General features: G+C 36.4%; 1 protein-coding gene across 5 annotated transcripts in view; it reads right to left on the bottom strand.

Moving 5' to 3' along the window:
* The window catches only part of Arap2 (ArfGAP with RhoGAP domain, ankyrin repeat and PH domain 2), a 180,504-nt gene that overhangs the window by 99,020 nt on the left and 56,891 nt on the right, over positions 1 to 24,593 (bottom strand). For all 5 annotated transcript variants that reach the window (XM_047566104.1, XM_047566103.1, XM_047566101.1 and 2 more), the window contains exons 10-15: positions 16,361 to 16,476; positions 14,188 to 14,387; positions 10,850 to 10,935; positions 9,964 to 10,146; positions 6,609 to 6,783; positions 6,022 to 6,156 (exon numbers count right to left, since the gene is read on the bottom strand). In XM_047566104.1, the coding sequence (XP_047422060.1) occupies positions 6,022 to 6,156; positions 6,609 to 6,783; positions 9,964 to 10,146; positions 10,850 to 10,935; positions 14,188 to 14,387; positions 16,361 to 16,476 (895 nt within the window). The remainder of the gene's footprint in view (positions 1 to 6,021; positions 6,157 to 6,608; positions 6,784 to 9,963; positions 10,147 to 10,849; positions 10,936 to 14,187; positions 14,388 to 16,360; positions 16,477 to 24,593) is intronic.

The raw sequence follows: 24,593 nt of genomic DNA, 5'->3' as shown, positions 1-24,593 counted from the left end.
ATAACTGTAACAGGAAATCTTGACATTCCTATTGATTTGAGAAGTAATGAAAATTCTTGGCAAAATTACACTAGTAGGTCAATTTAGACATGTACTCTTAACCTTGAGCCAATGTCAATACCCTCCAGAAAACCCTCTTGCAGCAGAATTCTTCCTGCTAATCAGTTACTAGAAGACCACCACCAACATAAAATTGGGGCCACAGAATGAATAACTCTCAGGACTCAGCTGTTAAACATCTAGAGCTTGTGTGAGGCATCTAAGTGGGTGTTGTTCATTATGTCTATTCAATGGCAATGTTCACATTAGAACATGAATGCAAAACATTAATGTAGGATTTACCCAAACACGCATAAAGGACTCCGGAAGTGACCTATTTAAGTTTTACTATGGCATGATATGATGCGTATTTAGATGGGCACTGTGGCTGTCAGCTGTGGTCGTAGGACAACACACCTAAATTAAAGCTAACTGGAAGCCAGAAGCAGTTGTTTACATGTGAGCCTTCCTAGCTCCTCCTCCTTCTATCATCATCCACTGATCTACTCATTTTGCACACAATGACTCACTGCAGCTGCAGAAGAACCCTATTAGGTCCTTCCTATTACTATTAGCCTTCCCACAGGCACCTAAAAGAGTTAATTTGCTTTCCCAAGGTCACACAAATACTTAGTTATCAGAGTCCCTGCATCTGGGTCCAGGAAGCTGCACTCTTGACCACTGTCCAAAATGCCTCTCTGTGCCTGTTATATATTTGAACCATATATGACCATTTAAAAAATGTATTAAGGGAGAGAAGAAGCCAAGCCTTCTAATACAGATGTACACAATAAATCTGAAGTAATTCAGGCAAAATGATGATTTTCCAAAACTATGAAGTTGTTTCCTGATGATGAATTTCCTAGACTGACAGCATGCGGAATTCATTAAAACCAAAAAGACACTATAGGAATCCTTTCCATTTAAATAAATATCTTTTGGCCTTGGAAAACCATTTTTAAATTACATGGCCTAACTTGTTCATAGAATAAAATATCTTAAAAACTCCTCAATGTTAATCTACAAAATCACATATAAACAGACTAAAATACAGTTTCCGGTAAACCACACCAACCACTTTATTTTTTTAATCACAAAATTTTAGATTAGAAACTCGTCAACGATTATCTTCTGGGTTAGAACCTAGCCACATCAACAAAAAGTGCCCACAAAAGACTTCTTAAGTACAGAGTGCTCCACCTGCTAGAAATCCCTTCTTCACATTCTGTCCATTCTTGGGAAAGAAGAAGGGAGGAATTAAGAGGAGCGTGAGAAAGAACACCTGTTCAGTATTAACTGAACAACTTGTAGGAAGTCCAAACTACAGAAGGAGACAAGGCATGGTGATGATGAAAACATATAAGGACTCAGTCTTTATCTTAAGGAAGATGAGAAGTCACGAAAGAAGGAGGGTTAAGCCAGGAGGCAGCAACTACAATTTTGCTCTCCATTAAAGTCACTCTGAGTGCAGAATCCTGTATTCAACATTTCCCACGTGATATGGAAGTTATTTGTAGTTAAGAAATGTCAACCACTTTGTTTGTAAAAGTACACAGAGTGTAAACAAGTCAAGGTAAGTTACCAAGGCTGGGGTGGGGAAATGGTTGAGAGGGGGCGAAATGGAAAATGAAACCAGGATGCTGTCATTCAGCTTTGTAGGTAGGTTTCACAAGAGCTATCCATCTCTTTTCATGAACATCAGACTAAGAAGGAAGCAGAAGGACAATACAGATCTGTCTTTGCACCCAGGAGCTAGAACTTCAAATCCTGCAAACCTGAACTGACAATCTGAAGCCCCTGCAGTTCCCGAAGGACTGCATGCGTTCTAATCACTTTGCTTTACGGCTGTTCTGACAGGTACTGATGGAGTGGCATCGTCCAGGTGCTTGCTGTTCAGAGGCAAAGGTGCCAACCACACTTTAATCTCTAAATCTTTCCAAATAATTCATTTTTTTTTCCATAAAGCTGGTGTTCGATAGCAGTGCCACCCGTGCAGAATCTTGAGAGACAAAAAGAAACTGGGAACTCTCATATTTCTTGATAGTTCATCTTTTTCTTATTCACCTTTAAGTAAGATCTTTCTGAACAAAATATGTTTTGTGCCAGCAACTTGTATGTTTTTATTCAGTTGTAGATTCTTATCCATGAGAAGTGGAGATATAATCCAAGACCCTCAGTGGTTACCTGAAACTGCAGCTAGCACTGAACTCTCTCAATATTTGTTTTTTTACCTACCTATGATAAAGTTTAAGTTTAAATTAGGTACAGTAAAAAATTAACAATGACTATTAATGTAACAGAGCCATTATCATGATATACTAGAATAAAAATTGAAAACATGTATTGTTTATTTCTGGAATCTATTTATTATTGTTGGATCATAGTAGACTTCAGGTAACTGAAACCCCTGTGAAACCACAGTTACTATGAAAAACAAAATATTAACACCTACTTGCCCTTTTACACAGCTAGTGACTTGCTTAAAGAAATGGTCATTCATTCAACAAATATTTATCACATGGCTATGTGTCAGCATTGTTTTAGAACATTTCATAATCCTGAGCAAGTCAGCAAACACCAATGCCTCACCAAGGCTTCACTGCAGAGTGTGCAGAAACAAAGAAATGAAGACAGGATTATCTTCAAGGGATAAGAGCCATGAAGGAAATGTGCGGCACCCCATGAAAGACAAGGGCTGGCAATGGGAGGACACTTCAGAGTGACAGGAGACCTCACTGCATAGGCGGCATTGCACTGATTCCTGACAGGCGAGGAGCCATGTGGTGGAAGTGCCCTCCTTGCAGAATAAATGAAAACTGCAAAGCTGCAGCTGGGACAGAAATGGAAGTGGCCTCTCCAGGAATAGAGAGGAAATCATTGTGGCCAGGCACGGGAGCACAGAGCCCTATGCCAGGAGATGGGACATGAGAAGGTCTGCCAGGTCACAGCAGGGACCAGGGTTAGTCTGAGATGGGAACTGCTGAACATCCATGAGCAATGGAACTACAGGATGTGACATCCATTCTGGGAGACATTAAGCTGTTTCTTGAGGAAAGATTTGAAGGGAACCTAGGGCAGACAGAGGGGACACAAAGGAGGGTGCTGCAGTGTAGACAGGACAGGATGGTGACAAGCTACAGTGATGTCAATGGAGCGTCAATTTTGACTTTGAAAATATAGAGCTGACTGATAAATTGAAGAAAAGAAGACAATCAAAGAATACCTCTCCAGGAAATCATTTTCAAGTGAACCCATTTCTGACGTGATGCATAGCTAAAATACAGGAGCTCATTTTGATATTACATTTAGAAAAATGTTCAAATGGGAAAACATCTATAATTAAATTACATATATAGTCAGCCATCCATATACATGCTTGCAAAATCCATGTATTCAACCAACTATGGACCAAAAATATTTAAATAGACAACTGCATTTGTACTCAATGTGTACAAACTATCTTCCTTGCCATTATTCCTTAAACAATAAAGTATAGCAATTATTTACATATCATTTCTATGTATTAGGAACTGTAAGAAATCCAGAGATAATTTAAAATATATGGGAAGAGGTAAATAAGTTATATACAAATACTCTCTTTATGTAGGGGCTTTGAACATCTACAGTCCTAGTATCCATGAAGGTCCTGGAACCAATCCCCCACAGATACTGAGGTACCCACTGTACAGAGAATATATCCCTTCCCATTTTTTGAAATAAACTTTAATAAAAATTCAATAATTTATTAAATATGAAAGGAAAGATTGAGTTATAACTGTTTAAAAATGTAGAACTCGTCAATTAAAAAATGTTTTGAGAAAGTAATAAACTTATAAGTTTATAAATATATTTAAACATGCATAAAACATGATATATGCTTATGATATGTTATAAAGTTTTAAGAAAATATATTTCAAATTCCCTCTTTGATTTTTTATTTGCTTTAGTCAATCTTTTAATAATTGTTATGGTCACGTCACAGCTCATCCAGGTACTTTAACCTTTAGGGGTGGTTTTTGACTATGTAATCATTAAATACTGACAGGAGCAATAGCAGATTTTTTAAAACTGTAAAATTTGTCACTTATTATTGGTTAGGTTGAGTAAAGGAAAGCAATAAAAAAATCAATTGCTGAAAGAACCAAAAACATCTAAATTCAAACGATAAAAATGCTCTTCCATCTGACTACCCCGTCACACTGTGTGTGATCAAGGCTAAAATGTTACAATAATAATTAGACACAAGTCAGGTGTAAAATTTTGCTTCATGCTGAGCTCCTTGGTTTTCATGTGAAGATTGGCATAACATCAACCATCTCGCAGACTTTCTATGAATATGACCTTTAATGAATGCAAAGTACCCACAGCAGTGTCTTAGATACCATGCATGCTCATACAGGACAGGTAATATCTTCAGGAAAATCTGAGTACAGTGAATCCTAATATAATCTGCTTTGGGGTATGATTTCTTTTAAAATAAAATTAAGCATACCTAAAGTAGAATATCAGAAATGCAAAAGCATTCCAAAATCTGAAACATTTGGGTACTAATGTAACACTCAAAAAGTTTAGAATTTTGGAGCATTTCTGAGTTTGAAGATTTGGATTAAGGATGCTCAACCAGGAAAGTCAATGCAAATATTCCCAAGTCTGAGAAAGTCTGAAATCTAAAATCTAAAATACTTCTGGTCTCAAGTACTTCCAAAAGGGAATATTTAACCTGTAAATAATTTATACTGAAATAATAACTTCAAATGAACAAATATCAGGATTAATGCTGTAAAGTGACTTTTCCTTCCTGTTGTTCCCTGAATTGAGTAACAGTTGAACTGTGCCATTTCTGGATAGTTAGTACCTTCAGTTGACCTATTTAGCTTAATCTTCTTGCACTTTCTTTGTTCTAGAAAGACAGGTCTCATATTTTCATAACTATATTTCTCAAATTAGTTCCAATGTATATAACATCAACATGAAGCCAGTGTCTTAGTCATTTTAATATCCCCAATGTCTAGCACAAGCCTAACACAAGGAGTAGCTAGATAAAGGGCAAATGCCCAATAACTCTACTCATAAAATTCCCTAAACTGAGAATATGCTGTTAAATAAAATTGATTCCCATAATTTCTTAGAAACTATGCTAGGTTTCATTTTATTTAAACACACATATATTTCTTTCTTTTTTTTTTTTTTTCTTACAGTGCTGGGGATTGAACCCAGGGCCTTGTGTTTGCGAGGCAAGCACTACCAACTGAGCTATATCCCCAGCCCACACACATATATTACTAATCACAACAAATTTAACTACTCCTGTCACCTAGTACTCTTACTGGACTATATGCCAAGCTAAGCATCCCTATTCTGAAGGTTCAAAACCCAAAACCTTTCAAGCACTGACATGATTCTGCAAGTGGAAAATTCCACTCTATGAAATTTTGTCTCATGCTCAAAATGATCAAATAAATTGTATAACACTACCTTCAGGCTTGGTGTTTAGACTTGGATCCCATCCCCAAATATCTCATTATGTATATGCTCATATTCCAAAATCCAAAAAAATCTGGAATCCAATCCAAAACACTTCTGTTTCCCAAATATTTTAGATAAGGGAGACTCAATGCATAATGACAACTTGCCAGTTCTTCCTATGTGTTTGCATTTATCCATATTACCTCACCAGTTGCGTGTCCATCCCTAAGGGCAAGGTCTGAGTACCTGAAATAGAATTGGTTGGCTCATGAGGTAGAAATCAGTGAATTCTGTAGAGAATTCACTCTGCATTCCAAATCAGTGGTAAGTTCCTGTTGAAGTATGTGAAGTAATATCTGTGCCTGGAAGCATTTATAAATCCTTAAAAAATATCTCTCTACTGCAAGATCAAATCTAACATCTTGAGGGAAAAAAATCAAAATTTAAACCTAATTGTCTTGATAATGGAATAAAATTTTATCCAGTAACAAAATCTAAGAGGAACAGAAAAGATACCTTCAAGCAGTTTTTTCTCTGAAGAGACTTTAGAAGCAGCAGCGGGAGCCTGATACAAGAAGTCACAGAGGAACGTGGACTGGGCAGTCTCTTGACTTAACCCACCTTCGGAATGAATGTCATGTTGAGGGAAATCTAGAAAAATAAAAGAAACAATACCTTGGAAATCCAAAATGTAAACAATTTCCCTTTGTTTATGAATATTTAGGTGAGTTTCGAGCTAGAAGAAAAATGACTGCAAATTTACCACTGAATAAATGCAGAGCAATTTATTTTACTTTGCATAAAATTTACAAATAAGCACTTAAGTCATACTTGTTATTCATATATGAAAAATCGGATTTAATTTCAGTGAAAATGATTATGTGGGATTAACTATTTTCATCTTCCATTTATAAGATTATGGAAATATAAAAGATATTTCCTCAACTTTTTCTTGAAAGGGTATAACAGAGTATTTTGGCAATTTCATTTTCCTTCTTTCCAATTTTTTTCTTTTTTAAGCTGAGAAATAAACAGATTTGTACTTTCATCCTTTTAGGGATGCATCAGAAAAAATGTGGGTTAATTTAGGGTGAGGGACAAACCTGAGAATTTGTTATGGTAGAGAAATTCCATTTGCAGACTCTGCCCAGCCTTCTTGGCCAGGAGATAGGGGGTGCTATGCACGGGGTCTCCAGTTGCACACATGACATCGGCTCCACTGAACAGTAAAGCCATCGTTTCCAGCACGTCTGGTTTCACCACAGCAGCACACAGAGCCTAGCCATGAAAAGAAAATAAAGCTTTTAAGGAAAGTAAATATGATGCCAGCTATTACAATGAATGGAAGTCTTGCCATTCATTTATAAGATGAAGTTTTTATTCAGTTTTTCCTGAGGCAGCTAATAATACTAAGCTCTGAATTAGGCAATAAGCACAAAATGCCTGCTTTGTATGGATTTAAATTACAACCAAGACCTCTGCGCCTCATTCGCTCCTTTGTTGCTGTGATGTTCTCCTTCCAAATCTTCCCATCCATCATAGCTGCTTTGGAAGACATTTTTATGCTACCTATTCTATAGTGGTTGACACTAAGAAAATTCAAAACCTTTCAAATGTAATAATGAAGTAGCCACTAAATGTTCCATCATATGAACACTATTAATATGTTTTTCCCTAGCCTAATTAGAAGCTGTAGAATATTTAAATTATTATTGTGCTTTGGGAATTAGAAAGATAAGGGCAAAACAAATGCAGTATCTTTTTGTGGAAGGGCAAAGGATAGAAGGAGAGAGAAGAGACAACAACAACAACAAAAAAACATTATTGGTACATGTTATACATCACCTTGTGTAAACAATGGGGGGGTGGGAAATGCTAGAATTGCTGGCTTATTCTGTCTGTATACCTTAAGTAAGCTGCCTCTCCACGCATCTCTTCTCTCTTTTATATTTTATGTCAATCCTCAGATCTTACTTTATTGGCTTCCTATTTGCAGTCAAATATCCATACATGGCACCCTGATTCCACCTGAACTTGCAGTTTCGCACCACAGTTTCACCTCCTCCCTGATAGACTCATCCAGAGGGATCGCTGATAGATATACCCTCGGTGATGCAGGCTCAGGACAATGGCACAGCAGCTGTTCCATGTGGAGGCACGTGCACGGCCATGAAGTCCCAGACACCTTCACAGCTGCTGGCCCAAAGGGGTGACTGCTTAAAAAGTACTTAGTTTTCTAAACCTGATCCAGTTGACCTCTAGAATTCCCTTCCCCTCAGAATCAGAAAGCCAGCACTCTCACACTCAACTTTGTACTAATGTGCTAGGAGTCCTTAAGCAAATCCTTAAGCAAATCTCGCTGGGTCTTAACTTCTCCTCACCTGTAAACAGGCACTGACTGGAAATGGCTACCATCCCTTCCCCTCTGAGAATCCCTGGTGCCTCCCCCACTTAGTCACTTCCTCTCCTCCTCCTGCAGTCTTTGCCTCACAGCACACTGTGTTTACTGTCATGTATTTATCGGAATCTAGACGTTTATGGTCACTCTCCCCTACTCAACCATCATTCCCATAAATAAAAGCAACACACCCCACTTGTTGATACAACTGTATCCCCAGCACCAAAAAGAGGACTCACCAATTTGCAAGTGCACTAAATAACCAGTAACATAACTGTTTGAAAATTATTCACTGACACTAAGATGCTACTCATTAAGAGGACAACAAAGAGGTAAGCCCCAATAAGGTAAACTTCCCTAAAATATTTGAGAGGAATACAGTGGCTAGCCCTTACTCAAAAAACCATCTACTTATTAACTCAAGGCAACTGCTTAGTGTGATAGGACCTCACTTGAGGACATCAACTACCATTGATGAGATTCACATTATCATTCAAGGGGAGAAAAAAATTGGGGGAAGGGTTGGCTTTGTTCTCCAAGTTCACCAATTACCTTACAAAGTCCATAATTTACTCTTTATGTTGTAGAACTCTGGTGTAAGGAATTAGATTAAATACAATAGGGTTATGATAGTTTCTGATTATTCCATGAATGTCCAGTGTAATTGTTCAGTTATTGCAATAGTATAATTAGCATCCATGAAAGCACTATGCAAACCAATATCAAATCATCATAAAAACCTACATCCAACTATTCAGTTCCAACACTCTTGTCCAGTCTCCCAGGTTTGGGCCCACCTTAGGAAACTATGTTGAATCTTTCATTCTTAGTGGGTTCTTTTGGTTTTTGTTTGTTTTTTTGGTTTTGGTATCAGGAATTGAACCCAGGGTCTCTTAACCACTGAGCCACATCTCCAGCCCGTTTTAAAATGTTTTACTTTGAGACAGGGTCTAATTAAGTCCTTAGGGCCTGGCTAAGTTGCTGAGATTGTTCTCAGACTTGCTATCCTCCTGCTTCAGCCTCCTGAATTGCTGGGATTATAGGTGTGCACCACCACCCCAGGAAAATCTTTTACTCTTCATGAGCTATGACTTTAAAATTAGTAGGTGACCTCGGTTTATAGATACCAAAGGTACACACACACAAAAAAACATTTTAGGAAGACCGAATCAACAGAATAATAGCATAAGTCAATCGTATAGCTAACCTTTCATATGTAAACAATGGTGTACATTTTTTAAAATGTACAGCATGATGCTACTTACCCTAAGATCCTTACCCAACGAGGATTACCATTAAAAATATTAGAGAAGTGAGTACCATGTCATGATCACCTGAACATTTATGAAAACAGGTATATCCTTTAAATGCCTATGCACAGAACAAACTGCTACCACACAAGAGATGAAGCAGTAATTTAGAACTAGAAGGAGTGGGAGGTACTTAAAACCCTCTACCCTAATATCTTCACCAAAAGACCAAATGGGTGGCATAAAAGGATACAGAATCCCTCAGTCAAAAGCAAACAAGACTTCAAATCAATGGCACTGAGCAAATCAGAGTTGGAAACAAAAAGTGGAGTGATGGGTGATACCATCAGCAACATAAAAAGCATATCACAGCTGGACACAAGGCGCATGTTCCTACATCCCAGCAACCCAAGAAACTAAGGCATGAGGATCACAAGATCGAGGCCAGCCATGGCAACTAAGTGAGACCCTGCTTCAAAATAAAAACATAAAAACGGGCTGAAAATGTAGCTCAATGATCTAGCGGCCCTGGGTTCAAAACCCAGCACGCCCGCCATAAAAGTACGGCATAATGTCTGTCTGAAAACCAGAAAGGGCTGTCAAAGTTTAAAGGCCATTGGTGTTGGTTTGAGTGAGGTGGAAACTCAGGAATGAATCTTGAAGTAAAACAGTGGAGAAACGTTCTCATAAAATAACATAAATAAAACCATAATTGCATCAAAAGGTACAAGATTTTTACTTATCAAGAAGCTTGTCATGTGTTCAAGAAAGCACTGAAGTTTATGTTCGTTATTAAGATTTACTGAATACCTTATTTAATTCTTCTTTGGTTAGAGAAGCCAAAAGGGTCTTTCTGAATTTCCCTTCTTTGTATTTCTGAGTAATGAAGTTTTTTCTCTTTTCTACTGGTGAGTCCATGTGCAATTCTTCATCCCTTTGAAGGTTACCAGCCCAAAAGTCATTTGCTCTTTTGTTTCCAATGACAATAAAAAGCTAAAATGGTCAAAAAATAAATAAATAAAACATCAATTCATAAAATGCATTTAAATCTGCAAAAAAACTTTTGACTGAGATTATAAATTAAAGCACAACTTAGTACAAAATACAAGGGAACACATGCAAGACTCAACTCTTTCAAGAAGATGAAGTGTGAGGGCAGATCCTCTTTTTTTTTTTTTTAACACTGCCTTACTTCTCTGAATAATGGCAAAACGTCAGCTTGAAAAGAAACCACAGGCAATACAAACTGCAGCAAAAGTCGTTTTAGTCTTTGAAATTCACACCTTGGACAGAGCAGGTGGGCTAATGCTGTCCACTGTGAGCAGTTGCAGAGGAGGAGCAGAAAGCAGAGAGAAGGGACAGCAGGTTTGACTGCACCAGTCAGTGGTAGAACCCAGCCAAGGTGAAGACATTTGGCCCAATGTCTTTATTCACTTTTCTCATATTTTACCATGCTGATATAAAAGAGATCTTTCTCTTTCATTACCATTAAAGCTCTTCCTATTTTTTATTTTAAAATACCTATCTCATTTAGGAAGATTTCTGAAAGTCTTACAACTATCAAATAGGCTATAAGCATATGCCATTTTTTTATAGAGGAAGAACTTAATCAAAGAGGCTCTAAAGAAATTCACCCCAGGCACTGTACACCTCCTGCCCAGTCTCTGCTCACCACCACCAGTTATGCAGGACTCACCTCAATGAGCTCGTTGCTCCAAATACTGGCATCCATTTTTAGACTTCTAACCTTGGAGTCTTTTGGTCCCAAAGATCTATGTTGTCCTGAAGTCAACAACAATTCAATTTTTACTGTAGTTTACATATGAATTTATTTTATTTTCAAAAATGAGTATAGGTATGTGCACATAAATGTGCATGTACATGTTAAAACACACCAACACGTACTTTCTTAAATGCCAATAGCACTAAGAGTAGTCATGGTAATTATATACAGATCATAACCAAATACAATGAAGATAACAGTGATCATCTTCATCACTGCCTGGCATTAGTATAAGACTACACTTTAAAAAAAATATGTATGCGCCAGGCACGGTGGTACACAAATGTAATCCCAGCAGCTTGGGAGGCTGAGACAGGAGGATTGCTGCTAAGCAACTCAGTGAGACCCTGTCTCTAAATAAAATACAAAATAGGATTGGGGATGTGGCTCAGTGGCTAAGTGTCCAAGAGTTTAATCCCCGGTACCCGACCCTCAACTCCCGAAAAAAAAAGAGTATGTATACACGCATGGACATATCTTTTTTATATATGTGTGTGTGTGTATGTATATATATGTGCATGTATACACACATACTTGGTAATTAGCCAGAAATCACTGAAGACCTGTTTTCATGAGGCTGTTTGAATCCTATGTATAGGAATACAGATATTATTCCTATTACTATTTTAAAAAGCTACATCTCTAATAATAAAGTACTTAGAAATATGATGTGTATTCTCTATTCTATGGTTACATCTGGAAGAGTGTAAGAGCCCAGTACTCTATTATCATCAATTCAATTCTTTGTAGTCTTAACTAGTGTCCAAGCGTACATCAGATGCTGAGCTGAAAAGGAAAAAAGTTACACGACCTTGAGCTTGATCTTAAGGACTTCTTGCCTTATGAGCATTGAAAGTTTATTCCTCTCTCTACATTAAGTAAGAGTTTCTTTTCCTCCTTTCTTGAAGGTGAACCCTTTTCAGAGCATAAAGACCTAGAACTCCCATGATAGACATCAGCATTGGTTTGCATTTTTAAAAACTACCTAAAGGCAGTACTGAAAAGAAGAAAATGCAGAGTTAAAAGGGACTGTTAGAAAAGCTGAGCCAAGGAAGGATAAGATCTGAATTGAGGCAGCAGGAGAAGAAACAAAATGGACAGAAAAGATGTAGAGATACTGTGAAGATAAAACTGGGGGGACATGGTGAGTTTTAAGAAAAGCAGAAGAGTCAAGAGGGCATCTTAGATCTGAGGTTTGAGTGCAGGCAGACAGTATTGCTCCTAACCCATATGGGCAATATATGAAAATGTGCAGCTTTATGCAAGGGGCTGGAGCGGCAATAAGGGCTCCAATTTTGACGTGTTATTGCTGAGGTATTTTTGGCAAGTCCAAGTAGAGATTCACACAGGCAAATAAGCATGAGTTTGGTGTCCAACAGAAAGAGAACCATCTGCTTAAAGGTGAGTATTGAATTCAAGTGATAAAAAACATCATGCAAAAACTCCCAAGTGGAGGAAAATTGAGGATGTAGCCAAAGAGAATAAACATACTACAGGCGTGTGAAGAGGAAAAGCAGCTTGAGAAAAGATGACCAGTAGGCAGTACACGCACACAGAGAGACTGTATCGTGCAAGCTGGGGGAGGATGGAGATCAGAAAGGCATGTTGGATGGATCAGAAAAGCATGTTGGGCAAAGGTCTGGAATACTGCAGAGAAGACAATGAAGTTAGCGGGGCCACACAGAAACTGAGGAGGAAAATACACTGGAATATATGGCGGAAATATAAATATATATATATTGGAATATATGGCGGAAAATAAAGGCTAACTACAGGATGCTGAAGGAAATTAAAAGACACTAAAGTAATAAAGAAAATGTGTGCAGTTACTGTGTGGTCTGGAAAGTACCTCGTTTTTGAAAAGAAAGGACAGAGAATGGCATACACAGAGGAACAGATTGAGCGTTTTCAGAAAGCTTGGTGGCATTAACAAGACAGACTTACGCATGTTTCCATGATGGAGCAGAAGAAACCATGGCTAAATACTTACTTAAGAGAATGAATCAGGAGGAGTTGAAGATCCTAATGAGGGAGGAAAGAGAGGTAGTGTGGGCAGAGCAGTGTGGGAGAACACAAAGCCATTTCTTCTAATGAGACTGGAGAGGAGAAAAGGATAGGAACAGTACAGCACAGGGCCAATTGGTTGATGTTTTTCAGTGTTGTGATTCAGGTCGTTAATTAGCTGGTGAGGAAAGCTATCTGAGTATGATATGGAAGGTACCAGAATAGAGTTCTAGAAAAGAATAAGCATTCCAGGCAACTGATATGGTTTTCCCTGCTCACTGTCCCGGCTACAGCTAGGTCAGGACACCTCTCCTGTATTCTGTCATTGAACCTGCACTCAAGTCTCCTTCTGTGCTTACTGTATTCCGTTACAGTTACTACTCATATATTCATGGTGGAAATGTCACATCTTCTATAAAATCCTTTTAATTCCCCAGACCAGTGTGGTAGTGAGTATGCTAGGTGAATTGTGTGTATAGGGTGGAGAGCAGGGGGACACAGTCCTAGAACACTGAAGAGAAGTTTAGATTATGGCTTATTTCTCTAAGACACACTGGAGTCCATTTCTCTTTGCTCACTTGCATAACTGAGCTCCCAAATACATGGAGATGCCAGTCAGTCAGCTGTAAGGTCTCAATAAGAAATAAGTCATAGAATTTGTTATTTTTCATTCATATCTATATATAAAATTCTACATAAATATCTTGTTTTAACAGATACCAGATCCAGGATACAAAGCTTAGAGCATAGAACAAACTCAATATGAAAAATACATCTTAAAAATTAGGGAAAAATGGAAAAATCTTCATGTGAACATGCAAATTTGCTCTAGGTATGTTCTAAAATCCAGAAATTTCAACATTGTGTTTTTAAAATCTCTACATGGACCAGTAGACACAAAATAGGATTACATGCTTAAAAATCAATTTTTACATCAATCTGTTCCTCTGTGTATGCCATTCTCTGTCCTTTCTTTTCAAAAACGAGGTACTTTCCAGACCACACAGTAACTGCACACATTTTCTTTATTACTTTAGTGTCTTTTAATTTCCTTCAGCATCCTGTAGTTAGTCATGCATAAGAGAAGTTTAGAATTCTATGATATTTCTGAATTGGACTTAAACTCAACAAGCTTTCTCTGGTTTTACTTTTCACCACCTTCAGCTAGAACACATTATATATGAAAACACAGCAGTCAGTGCCAATCTGCCATAGAGCAGTGATAAGCATAACTTATCACTAATTACCTGCACACTTCTTACAGATGACAACACACAGGTTGATGGACGCCCAGTCAGGATCTGGGGCTTTACAATCCGCACAGCTCCTGTTGGACTCGTTGAACCAAATCTTCTCAGCTACTTCATAATCAGAGAGAGTTTCTGCTATCGATTGCTGCACAGCTTCAATCCAGTCTTGTTTCTCTTTTTCAGATTCGGCTGTAAAGCTGAAACAATTAACATTTCTATATTATCCATTTCCTTGTAAAGGCCAATTAAGCAGTATGTTCAGTTTGCATATTCGTTTCACTTACAAATTAAACAGCAGCTTAAAATTATGCCTGCCAGGCAGCTCTGGATTGTCTTTTCTGTTAAAAATCATCTAATTTAACAAACCGGTTTCTTTTTAATTTTCCATGTTGTTTATGACTTTGTTTACATATCTTAAACTAAAACTAACATACACATTTTTCTGACCACAATATAAAAAATTGCTTTGTTAAGTCAAAAGCTTAAATGAGAGGGCACAATTCCTATACAATGATTACATAAAAATCCATAAGAGACTGGCAGTTTCAGGACTATTGGAATATTTTACCAAATAAGTATGCCATGACAGTCCAGAGCTAAAATTATCAAAAACATCCACCAGAAATTGTGATTTTTTTCATAATTAAAAAATAATCATTTTTTAATTAGAAGAATATCCAGATGGTTTAAAGAGACTGAGAAATCAGGGAAGTTTTAAGTGGTGCTATTCTAATGGATTTCTAACTCATTTTGAGCTGCATTCTGACTTATTCTGGTTTGTGGTATTTATTATGCATTTGACTAAAGGAATAAAACATTAAATAGTAGTTCAATCCTTCAGGAAAGAAAAAAAAAAAAGATATACTGGGTCCCTTCAGTGTTCCAAGGAATGTGCTATATACACAACCAATAACCAACAAAATAATTCATCACATTAAAATTTTGCTCTAAAAATTAAAATGCTTTGAATTACAATGAAAATAATAGATAATTAACATATTTTAAATACTCCATAAAAATAATCAGTGACCTACATGGGCTATATTTTTAGAAGCATTCCATGATTCGATCGTAACTATAATATTTAACGAAATTCCTAGCACACATGTTCTACTAGAGATTGGTCACAACCAGTATCTGGATTTTCATTTGAGGCTAAAATCTGCAGTCATGGGGTGGGAGGGGTGATTGAACCCAAATCACTTCTTGATCTTTTGGCTAAGACCAAGTGAGGACAGATACAGGGCCTCACATATGCTGGGCAAGTGCTCTATCACTGAGCTATGTACCCAGTCCCAGAATCTGCATGTATGAAAATAAAGCTTGCTGTTCTTTCTCCAATTTTAAGTCAGTGGACAAATTTTGACAAAGTAAAACAGATTTAGTGGCATATTTGAAATTGTTAAGTAATTGTTAGTTCTTCAAAGTCCTAGAACAATTGTCTCTGATTGGCACATTATCCTGGAGTGTGTGGATTATTTTTGACAAAATGAATGAATATAGTTGAACACAACAGATATTGACTTGAGTCTACTTCATATACATACTAAAGCTATGGAATCATTATATATTATTAAAACTTACTATATAGTATACTAATATATATATATATATTTTATATATATATATACACAACATATATATGTATACACGCTAAGATATTTGGATCAATAAGGGGATGTGATCCATTAAAATCAGTATCCTCTTGAGCTGTCCCTGGGGAAGAGTACCTAGAACACCTGTATTTTTACTCAGGGACCAATCTTAAAAGAGGAATTGTGTCTGATTAGGCAAAAGGAAGGTAAGCAATATAATTTAAAGAAATGTAATGTGCTCTTATTTTATTCCATCCAAAATGTGAAGAAATTTATAAAATATTTATTGATTAAAAAATTAACATATTCACCATGACTACCAAGAAAAAAAGATATTAAGGAAGGAAACTACTCAAATTTCATGAAATAAATATCTTTGCAGGTTGCATGATTATTTAGGTCACTTGTAAATAGTGTTTACAGTATGCTGGTTAGTAAGTCAGGCAACATGGAAACATTAGAAGACAATTTTAGTGTTCTATGTGGGATAAAATCACCAGTAACATTATAAAGATGTATTGTCCAAACTTTCTTTTGGTAGTATAACAACAAAAAAATGTTTAAAGGCAGCTTACCTGAAACTCCTATAGGGGGTGATTATCTCAAAAGACTGTTTCACAGTTCGGTCTACTTGCTTCACATTTGCTACGTTCATAGGAATTATGGTAATACCAAGTCCACTCTTAAAATCCTAGTGTGAAGAAAAATGTAAAAAAACTATAAACACACACACACACACACACACACACACACACACACACCCTGGATTCTGAAAATACAATCATTTTTTTCTGAGATTCAATAACTTCTACAAGTTTTACTACATGTATATGGAATTAAATAGATCCAACTAGAAAACGGATTGAGGTTTTTTTTTTTTTTTTTTTTCCATTTCTAGTAGTCATTTTCAGAACATAACATTCTAAGCTTGGCATTTGGGCTATTGATAAAGTACAGGTTTCCTTCACACGAAAGGTAAGTTGAGACTAGGCCACAGACACATATACCTTGCTTTTGAAAACAGTCATTACATTTACCTTTGTCCATTCTGTAAAGGAAACTAATACTTAATATCCCTTACTGTATTTCAAGCATTTTTCTAGGTGGGAAGACCAAATGACAGTGTGAAATTAGCACAATTACTATTTCAATGAAAAGATGGGGAAACTGAGGCTCAAAGAGAGAAGGTGGAAAGTGCAGCTGGTTGCACACGGTGGAAAGGCACTGAAACCCCAGCTGCCTGTCTGCCCTCTGCTTTACGATACTGGATTACCTCTGCTGCATCACATTATTTTTCTCCTCATTTACTCCCAAACAAATGCATTACCTGTTTTATGAAGTATACAGTTTTATCTCACATTCAATATTTTATTGCTTTCTTCCCCCCTTCAATCAAATTCTTAAAAAGCTTGTCTAATGCTACTTTGGTATGAAATTACCATTTTTCAACATCTATATCCACTGTATTCAGCGAGTCTCACAAAAATTACAAAATTGTTCAAAAGGTTACAAAGAGACTGCATTTTAAAAGCACTAAAGTTTGCAATATATTATCTGCTCATATGGGTTTTAGAATTTGACTTATCAAATAAATAATCTCAACACTTTATAAAGTATAATCTGTGCCTCAAAGGAGGAATTATCTATGTGAACAGATTCAGATTAAATGTGCTCTGAAAGATATTGGTTCATATTCAGTAAGGACACTTAGCAAAGACTATTTAGAAAGATTAATAGAATGAAGCAATTCAAAGGCCTCTTTGTCGCACTTGCTATGTGAAAGAAAAGTAAAAAACTATTTTCCCATCTCTCTTACATCTATGACAGGTCATGTGTCCTAGTTTTGATCAATGCAATAACTGCTGGGGGGGGTGGGGCAGGCAGACACATTAAAAGATGAAAGCCTTTCACCCCTCACATACCTGTCCTCTTGGGAAATGACACCTGAAAGCATAAAGCCATGTTAGAATTTCAGGTTTCTGGTAGGTGAAACCCCAGGACAAATTCTTGTGCCAGGAGGATGCCAGAATGTGGAAAAACCAGGAGAACCCTGTCCCTCTCCCCGGGTAGCATTAAAACTCTTCTGGCATGCATCAAGAAACCGGTTAACAGGCTGGGTGTAACTCAGTGTTAGAGCACTTGCCTAGCATGCCGGAGGCCCAGAATTCAAAGCCCAGCAACATTCTCCCAAAAGGAAGATTGGTTAAAACAAATCCCCATCTTTTCAAGTTGTCTGTTAGGATTTGTGTTTAATACTAAAACATCCTTTTTTTTTGGTGCTGGGGATTGAACCCACGGCCTTGTGCTTGCAAGGCAAGCACTCTTCCAACTGAGCTATCTCCCCAGCCCCTAATACTAACACATTCTTGAATGATAAGCAAAAAAAAAAAAAAAAAAAAAAAAAAAAGTTACTTTAAATCTAATTTTCCCCTACATGTAAAGGAATTCAGAGTTTTTAAACAAACTGTAGAAAGGCTTTAGTTTATTATTTTTTTAACCTGCGGTTTTTTAGTTAGAATAAGGATAGAATAAGGAAATATTTTATTTAGAAATCATCAATTAAATCTTTTTAACAAAAGAACAAAAGGCTCATTTTATTAAGGGAAAAAAGGCAGAAACTGAGAATCAGTAATAAAAAAGCAAAGATGCAGAGAAATGTTAAGTGTTGTAAAATAATTAGAATGGGAGTGACATACTTCTATTTGTATATTTAGCCCACTGAATAAAAGTACGCATATATGGAGGGAAAAGAAGTGAAGTTTTTCCAATCAGCCTTATTTTAATAAGTTTCAGTATTATCAGCACAGGGCTTTACTTATTAAATTGAAAACACACACACACACACACACACACAAATTCCATATCACCCATACCAATGTTCCTGTTGCATAATGCAACTACTAGATAAACTCACAATGCTTGTGCCTGGGAATTGAAGCCCTCTTTTACAAATGAAGAAAGAAAGGAGTACCAAAATGAGAGTTTTTAAAGCAGCTTTCTGAGGGCTCACCTTGATACAGGAATAAACTCTAGAATAAAACAGTATACTCTTACTGTATATGCTTCAAACAATTCTCCATAATGAGGCTCTTGACAAGAGCTGGATATCAGACAGCTCCAGATTACTCTTGAATGGGGCCCTGACCTGCAACTACTATATGTTACTAAGGGCAGAAGCACATAGTAATCTGACCATTAGACAAGCAGATGGTGAGAATGACAACCTTTTATGGAAAGTGATGAGCCTCATCAAGGCTGAATAGATGGCCCTGCACCTCTACAAACAAGTCATGAAATGTCTACATCTAAAACTGTATTTCTGTTGAAGTAAGAGAGGGCAGGCTCTTTGCTCCAAATTTCTCCCAAGCAAGGCAAAGTTGATTTTCTTTTGAGCTTAGAAAATTGTTGCCCATTTATCAGCTGCTTGCCATGGCCATATGGTTTTGAGTAATTAGAGTATCCATGAAGCTCACCAGCACAAATTGACTATAAAATATACTCCAGAGTAACAAAATAAATGTCAGTGCTTCTGAAAGCTATTAAATATGAAACAACTGCATTTCCCATTAAAAATATTTTTGGTGACATTAAGCCATTTTTCTCAAACAGTATTTCAAACATATTGAGAATATTTCTCATTACTAAATGCTCATCAAAACTATCTGTGCTGATCTCTCCCTCCTTGAAATATGACTCTATGTACCCAAAGGCAGAACTTAAGAATCATTAATTTACAAAACAAAAATTACAATCCAAGATCCTCATATGTGGCCAATACTGAGAAACATTGAATTAGATGGCAGACCTAGCTATAGAATCTAGACCATATGATTCTGCAATACTTAAATATCAAGACATAAAACATTTCTCTCATGTCTTATATTGAATGAAAAAATCATGCCATCAGTGTATACAAAAGCTATGTTAAGTCATTAAGACTACTGGTTAAGAATTAACACACCAGAATACAATGACATGCTAGACCATCAGGATCCTAATTGTTCTGGATACCAAATCCTGTACTAATATTCAGAGATTTTAAAAGCATCTTCACTGCACTGTATAATTGCTTTAATATCTATTTGGGTAGCACTCTGAAGTTTATAAACAGCCATGAGCTCTCATTTGATTTTTCTGAATTAATGAATGAAGTATGCAGAGACGATACTGCCATTTTTTAAATGGGAAAATTCTTGTGGCAAAGCAGTGTTTATTAAGTACCTACAGTGTGCCAGATATTTTGCTAAGTCCTACATCTGTACAAAAGTAGAAGCAAGGTACTTGCCTTGGGGAAGCTTAGAGTCTGAGAGGGATTGAGAGGGAGTTGTAATATGTGCAATGAAAGAAAACTGCCTGTTGTAGTGTAAGCACTGAATCCAACCCTAAAAAGAGAGTTGTGTCATAAAAAAGGCTTCCCAAAGGAGGTGACACTGACTGGTCAAAGAACAAATCCCAGGCCAGATTATGTTCAGGTGTCTCTCTTTCAGTTCACTTGTTCAAAAATAGGGATGATAACAATACCTGCAGCACCCCTTCAGTGAGGATTAAGTTAATGCAGTAAATATACTTAGAAGAATAAAGGTACATGGTGCATGTCACATATGTCTAGTTTATTACCATCACTGTTATTTTCTATGTCTTAAACTTAAAGCAAATGCAATGTGTTACCTATTAAAAAGTTCATTACAAGAAAACACAGGGTCAGTGATAACTACCTGACAAATATATATATTTTTTAAAAAATGGAATGAAATGTGAATGTTCAAGAAAATTAAAAATAAATTACCCATTTGTTAGGATCAGATTGTGAGCGATACTCTCATTTTGAAAAATGAGCACAAGTCAAGAATGAGCCAAACTTTCAATCCTTAAAATAATATGAACTGGAATGAAAATATAGCAACACAGAAATTTAGCAGGTAAAATTATATTACTGTAGAAAATAAGAACTAAAAACACATTGTAGAGTCAGCATTAGTTTACATGTCTTTTTCTGTGATAGAATGATCTCAAAAAGCACGAATCCCACCACCAGCAACGACAACCACATGTGGCTTAGCAGATCTGGGCACTGCAATGGTGGCAATGACCAGGTGGGCATTGAGGGAAAGACCTAATTGCAAATCTGGGCTGAGCCCTCAAGAACAAAACACCACTGAGAAGTTATGTAGGTTATCTAGACCTCACTTCTGAAAATGGAGCAATATCTACCTTATAGAGCATTGTTATAAAAAATAAATGAGGGCTGGGATGTAGTGCAGTGGTTAAGTGCTTGCCTACAATGGATGAGGACATGGGTTCAATCCCCAACACTGTATAAAAAAAGAAAAAAAAAAGAAGCAATATAAAGTGAAAACTTAAAACATCTAGACAATCCTTTAATTTTAAGGTTCTAAATGTTGAATTTGTCTATAATAAAAATATTTATATGTACTTATAATGACTGAAAGTATCCACAGTGATCATTCCATACTAAATATTCACACAGAATTAATAGTAAATATTTACCAAGGTACTCAGATGAGTTATTTACATAAATCTGTGGCAATACAACATGGTTAAAATTACACTTTAAAACTACATAACGCAAGGACAAAATGAAGGTTTGATTACTAAACAGAAAAATTTAGGAAGCATTTGTTAACCCCAAATTTGCTGAAATCTCAAATCTATTTTTGGAAATACTGGATGCTAGGTTTCCCTGCCAGGAATTTAAGAACTCGGTGCTTAAACATTTGTTGAAAACAGATGTGGCATTGTATGACATTGGCACCAGACTTCCTGGGAAACACCAGATGCAGAGTTTGGCCAGATACAGAACCCAGAGAATGTGAGGCCACCACCTACATCCTGCAGCTTCTTTCTGTGCCACACAACCCGGAGCCCTGTGAGGCCTATTTAAATTCTATTAGCGTTTCCTTCCTATGCCAGAACACCAGGGGACATTATGTTGGGGGGGGAACGCAGGGGGATGAGTTTCTTGTTATACCCTGATTTGAGAATGCTTAATCAAATGAGTTTATGCAGTTAAGGCCTCAATGCCACAATTATCATCAAACAGATACCCAAACCCACCAACCTAGACATCTGGTTGTAATGAACTCACTAATATTAACACGATATTTAAAAAACTCATCAGGAAAAGATGGGAGACTGGTTGTTAGGGAAAAATAACAAAAGGAAATCCAAGCCAATTCTCTTAAATTTGCTCACGTCCACTGGCAGAAATTCCATCCAACTAGCAATACCATATACATAACAATGCATATATTTCCATGTATGTGCATATTTGATTATCTTGTTTAAAATTTCTGTAAATCCTGGTTGGTACTATACATCCATATCAAGATAAATAATTTGGAAAATAATAATTGTTCCACAGTACAGAAAATCTATAAACTTTGAGATAATTTTTTTAAATGAATTATATTAACAAAACTTCTGCATGACAAAAACTGGAAAATAAAATAGTAAATAAAATAACTCCAAAAAACTGTAAAATACATAACATGCAAATTAATGCCTTAATTGTAAAAAGAGTTTAAAGAAAATGGCAAACAAGAAAATAAACTCCCAATGAATAAATAGAGACATAAAATGAAAAGATACTTCATAGTGAAAAAAGTAATTGAAAGTGAAGAAAAAAAAAAAAAAAAAAAACTTTTTAAACTGTCCAGTTGGGAAAATATCTGTAAATGATCATTAATTCAAGTACAATTCACATATGTTTATAGAGTACCAGCTTCTTGCCTGGAACTCTTAAGCATACAACAATGAATAAAATAAATATTCATGCTATTAATTTGAGAATGTAAAAATTAAAATTCTCTTTTAAGACTAAAATGTAACTGACACCCAGTCACATAGCTATCTGTATTTTAAAAATAAATAACTCTTTAGAAAAGGTCACAGGAATTCTTGCCAAAAAAAAAAAAAAAAAAAAAGGACAGGGCTACATGCAGAAAACTACCAGAAGTCTCAACCCTTACCACAATGTTCAGTGTTGCTCCCATCAGAAAGTAAGGTTCCAGAGAGCACAGATCTTGTGGACTACCACTGTCCTATTGCCTAAAGCATCGCTCTGAAATGAGCAGGTGCCTACATTAGCTAAATGGATGGATGGATCTACAAAAACAACACTGTCATGTAGCCCATACAACCATTTTCTACAAAGTAGACACGATAATGTGGAAAAACTGCCTTAATCATAACACACTGCAAGCATATAAAGTACCAGCAGAGATGAGAAATAGAAGAAAATGTGTAAAAATTAAAACAGGGTGGGGTTGTCAGACTGCTAAATATGTAAGGCATGACATTTAATTTATGTGATAAGGGCAATGCAGTGTTTTGCAACAGGGTCATTAGGTAAAGATTTTTAGTGTCAGTTTTGACTATGCCATTTTCCTCCCTAACACAAGTTTTTACATATGTCCTCATAATTTGTCCTGCTTCTTGTTAAAGCCTATCTGAAAAAATATGAAAACAAAAAGGTGCAGGCAACACCTAACAAAACATTCCCTAAGGTTCTTTTCCTATGCAGCCCAAGAGCTACTGCAGACTTCGGTTCCTAGAATGCACTAATGAATGAAAGGGAGTGAAAGGGGTAAAATTAAGTAAACCTTTGCACTTGGTAAAAACCAAAGCCTGTGTTAAATCCATGCTGATGCACATTATTCATAGAGTAATCAGTGAACTGTGAATGAGAACAAGCAAACAGGAAACCCCCTTACTGCCCTCATGCCACTTCTGGAGAAGAGAGAGGGAATCTCAAAAGTAATGTCTTTAATAGTTATTGTAACTTGGAAAAATGTACATTTTTGATTTAGTATAAAAGACAGATTCAACCTCCCACCTTTGCTGTAAATGAGCCTCCTCCTTCGTAACTCTTCAGCACATGCTGAAAGGCCCACTCCTCCACCTCTCCCCACTGTCTTTACTCTTTGGAGTGACCACCAAAGTCAATTACTAAAAACCATGTATACATTAAAGGACAGAAAACAGGTAATTATTCCTGTGTCACGGGTCAATTTCTTTATTTTTTTATTCTTTTCATGCAATTAAGTTATATGGGCAATAAATTCACAGCTTTAAAACAACGAAAATAATTAAACCTTATTGCCTGGCACTATATTAGATGCAACACAAATTAAGATACACGAGTTCAATCCTCACACTATCTGTAGTCTTCTACTGAATACATTTTTTCCATCACCTTTGAAAAATATATAAGATAATTCTGTGTGTGTGTGTGTGCGTGTGTGTGTTTGTGTAAAACTTTCAGGAGATGCATCAAAATACTTCATTGTCTGTTATGGTTTGAGAGGTGTCTCCCAAAAATTCATGTGTGAGACAACACAGAAATGCTCAGAGGAGATAGAATTAGATTATGAGAGCTATAACTTAATCATGGGTTAATCTGTTCAATAGATTAGTAATTTTAAAACACTACCATGCTGTGTCACTGGGGGCATGCCTTTTGGGTTTATACTTTGTCCCTGGTGAGTTGAGCTCTCTCCTTCCTGGCTGTCATGAACTGAACTACTTCCCTCCACCATGCATTTCTGCCATGGTACTGCCTCAACTCAGACCCAGAGCTAGAGATAACCAACTACAATCTCTGAAACTATAAGCAAAAATAAACTTTTCCTCCTCTAATCTGTTCTTGTCAGACCTTTTGGTTACAGAGATGGAAAGTAATTTTGTCTAAGGATTAAAATTTACCATATAATATTTAATATAAAATCTTTATAACTCTAAGCTTGGCTTCTTAACAGTTAAACCAAGTTGTCTTTTTAAAGTTTAGGT

This window comes from Sciurus carolinensis, chromosome 10 (assembly GCF_902686445.1).
Source record: "Sciurus carolinensis chromosome 10, mSciCar1.2, whole genome shotgun sequence".
Taxonomy (NCBI): domain Eukaryota; kingdom Metazoa; phylum Chordata; class Mammalia; order Rodentia; family Sciuridae; genus Sciurus; species Sciurus carolinensis.
Note: the sequence above shows the minus strand (reverse complement) of the source record. Positions and strands in the feature narration are given on the sequence as shown.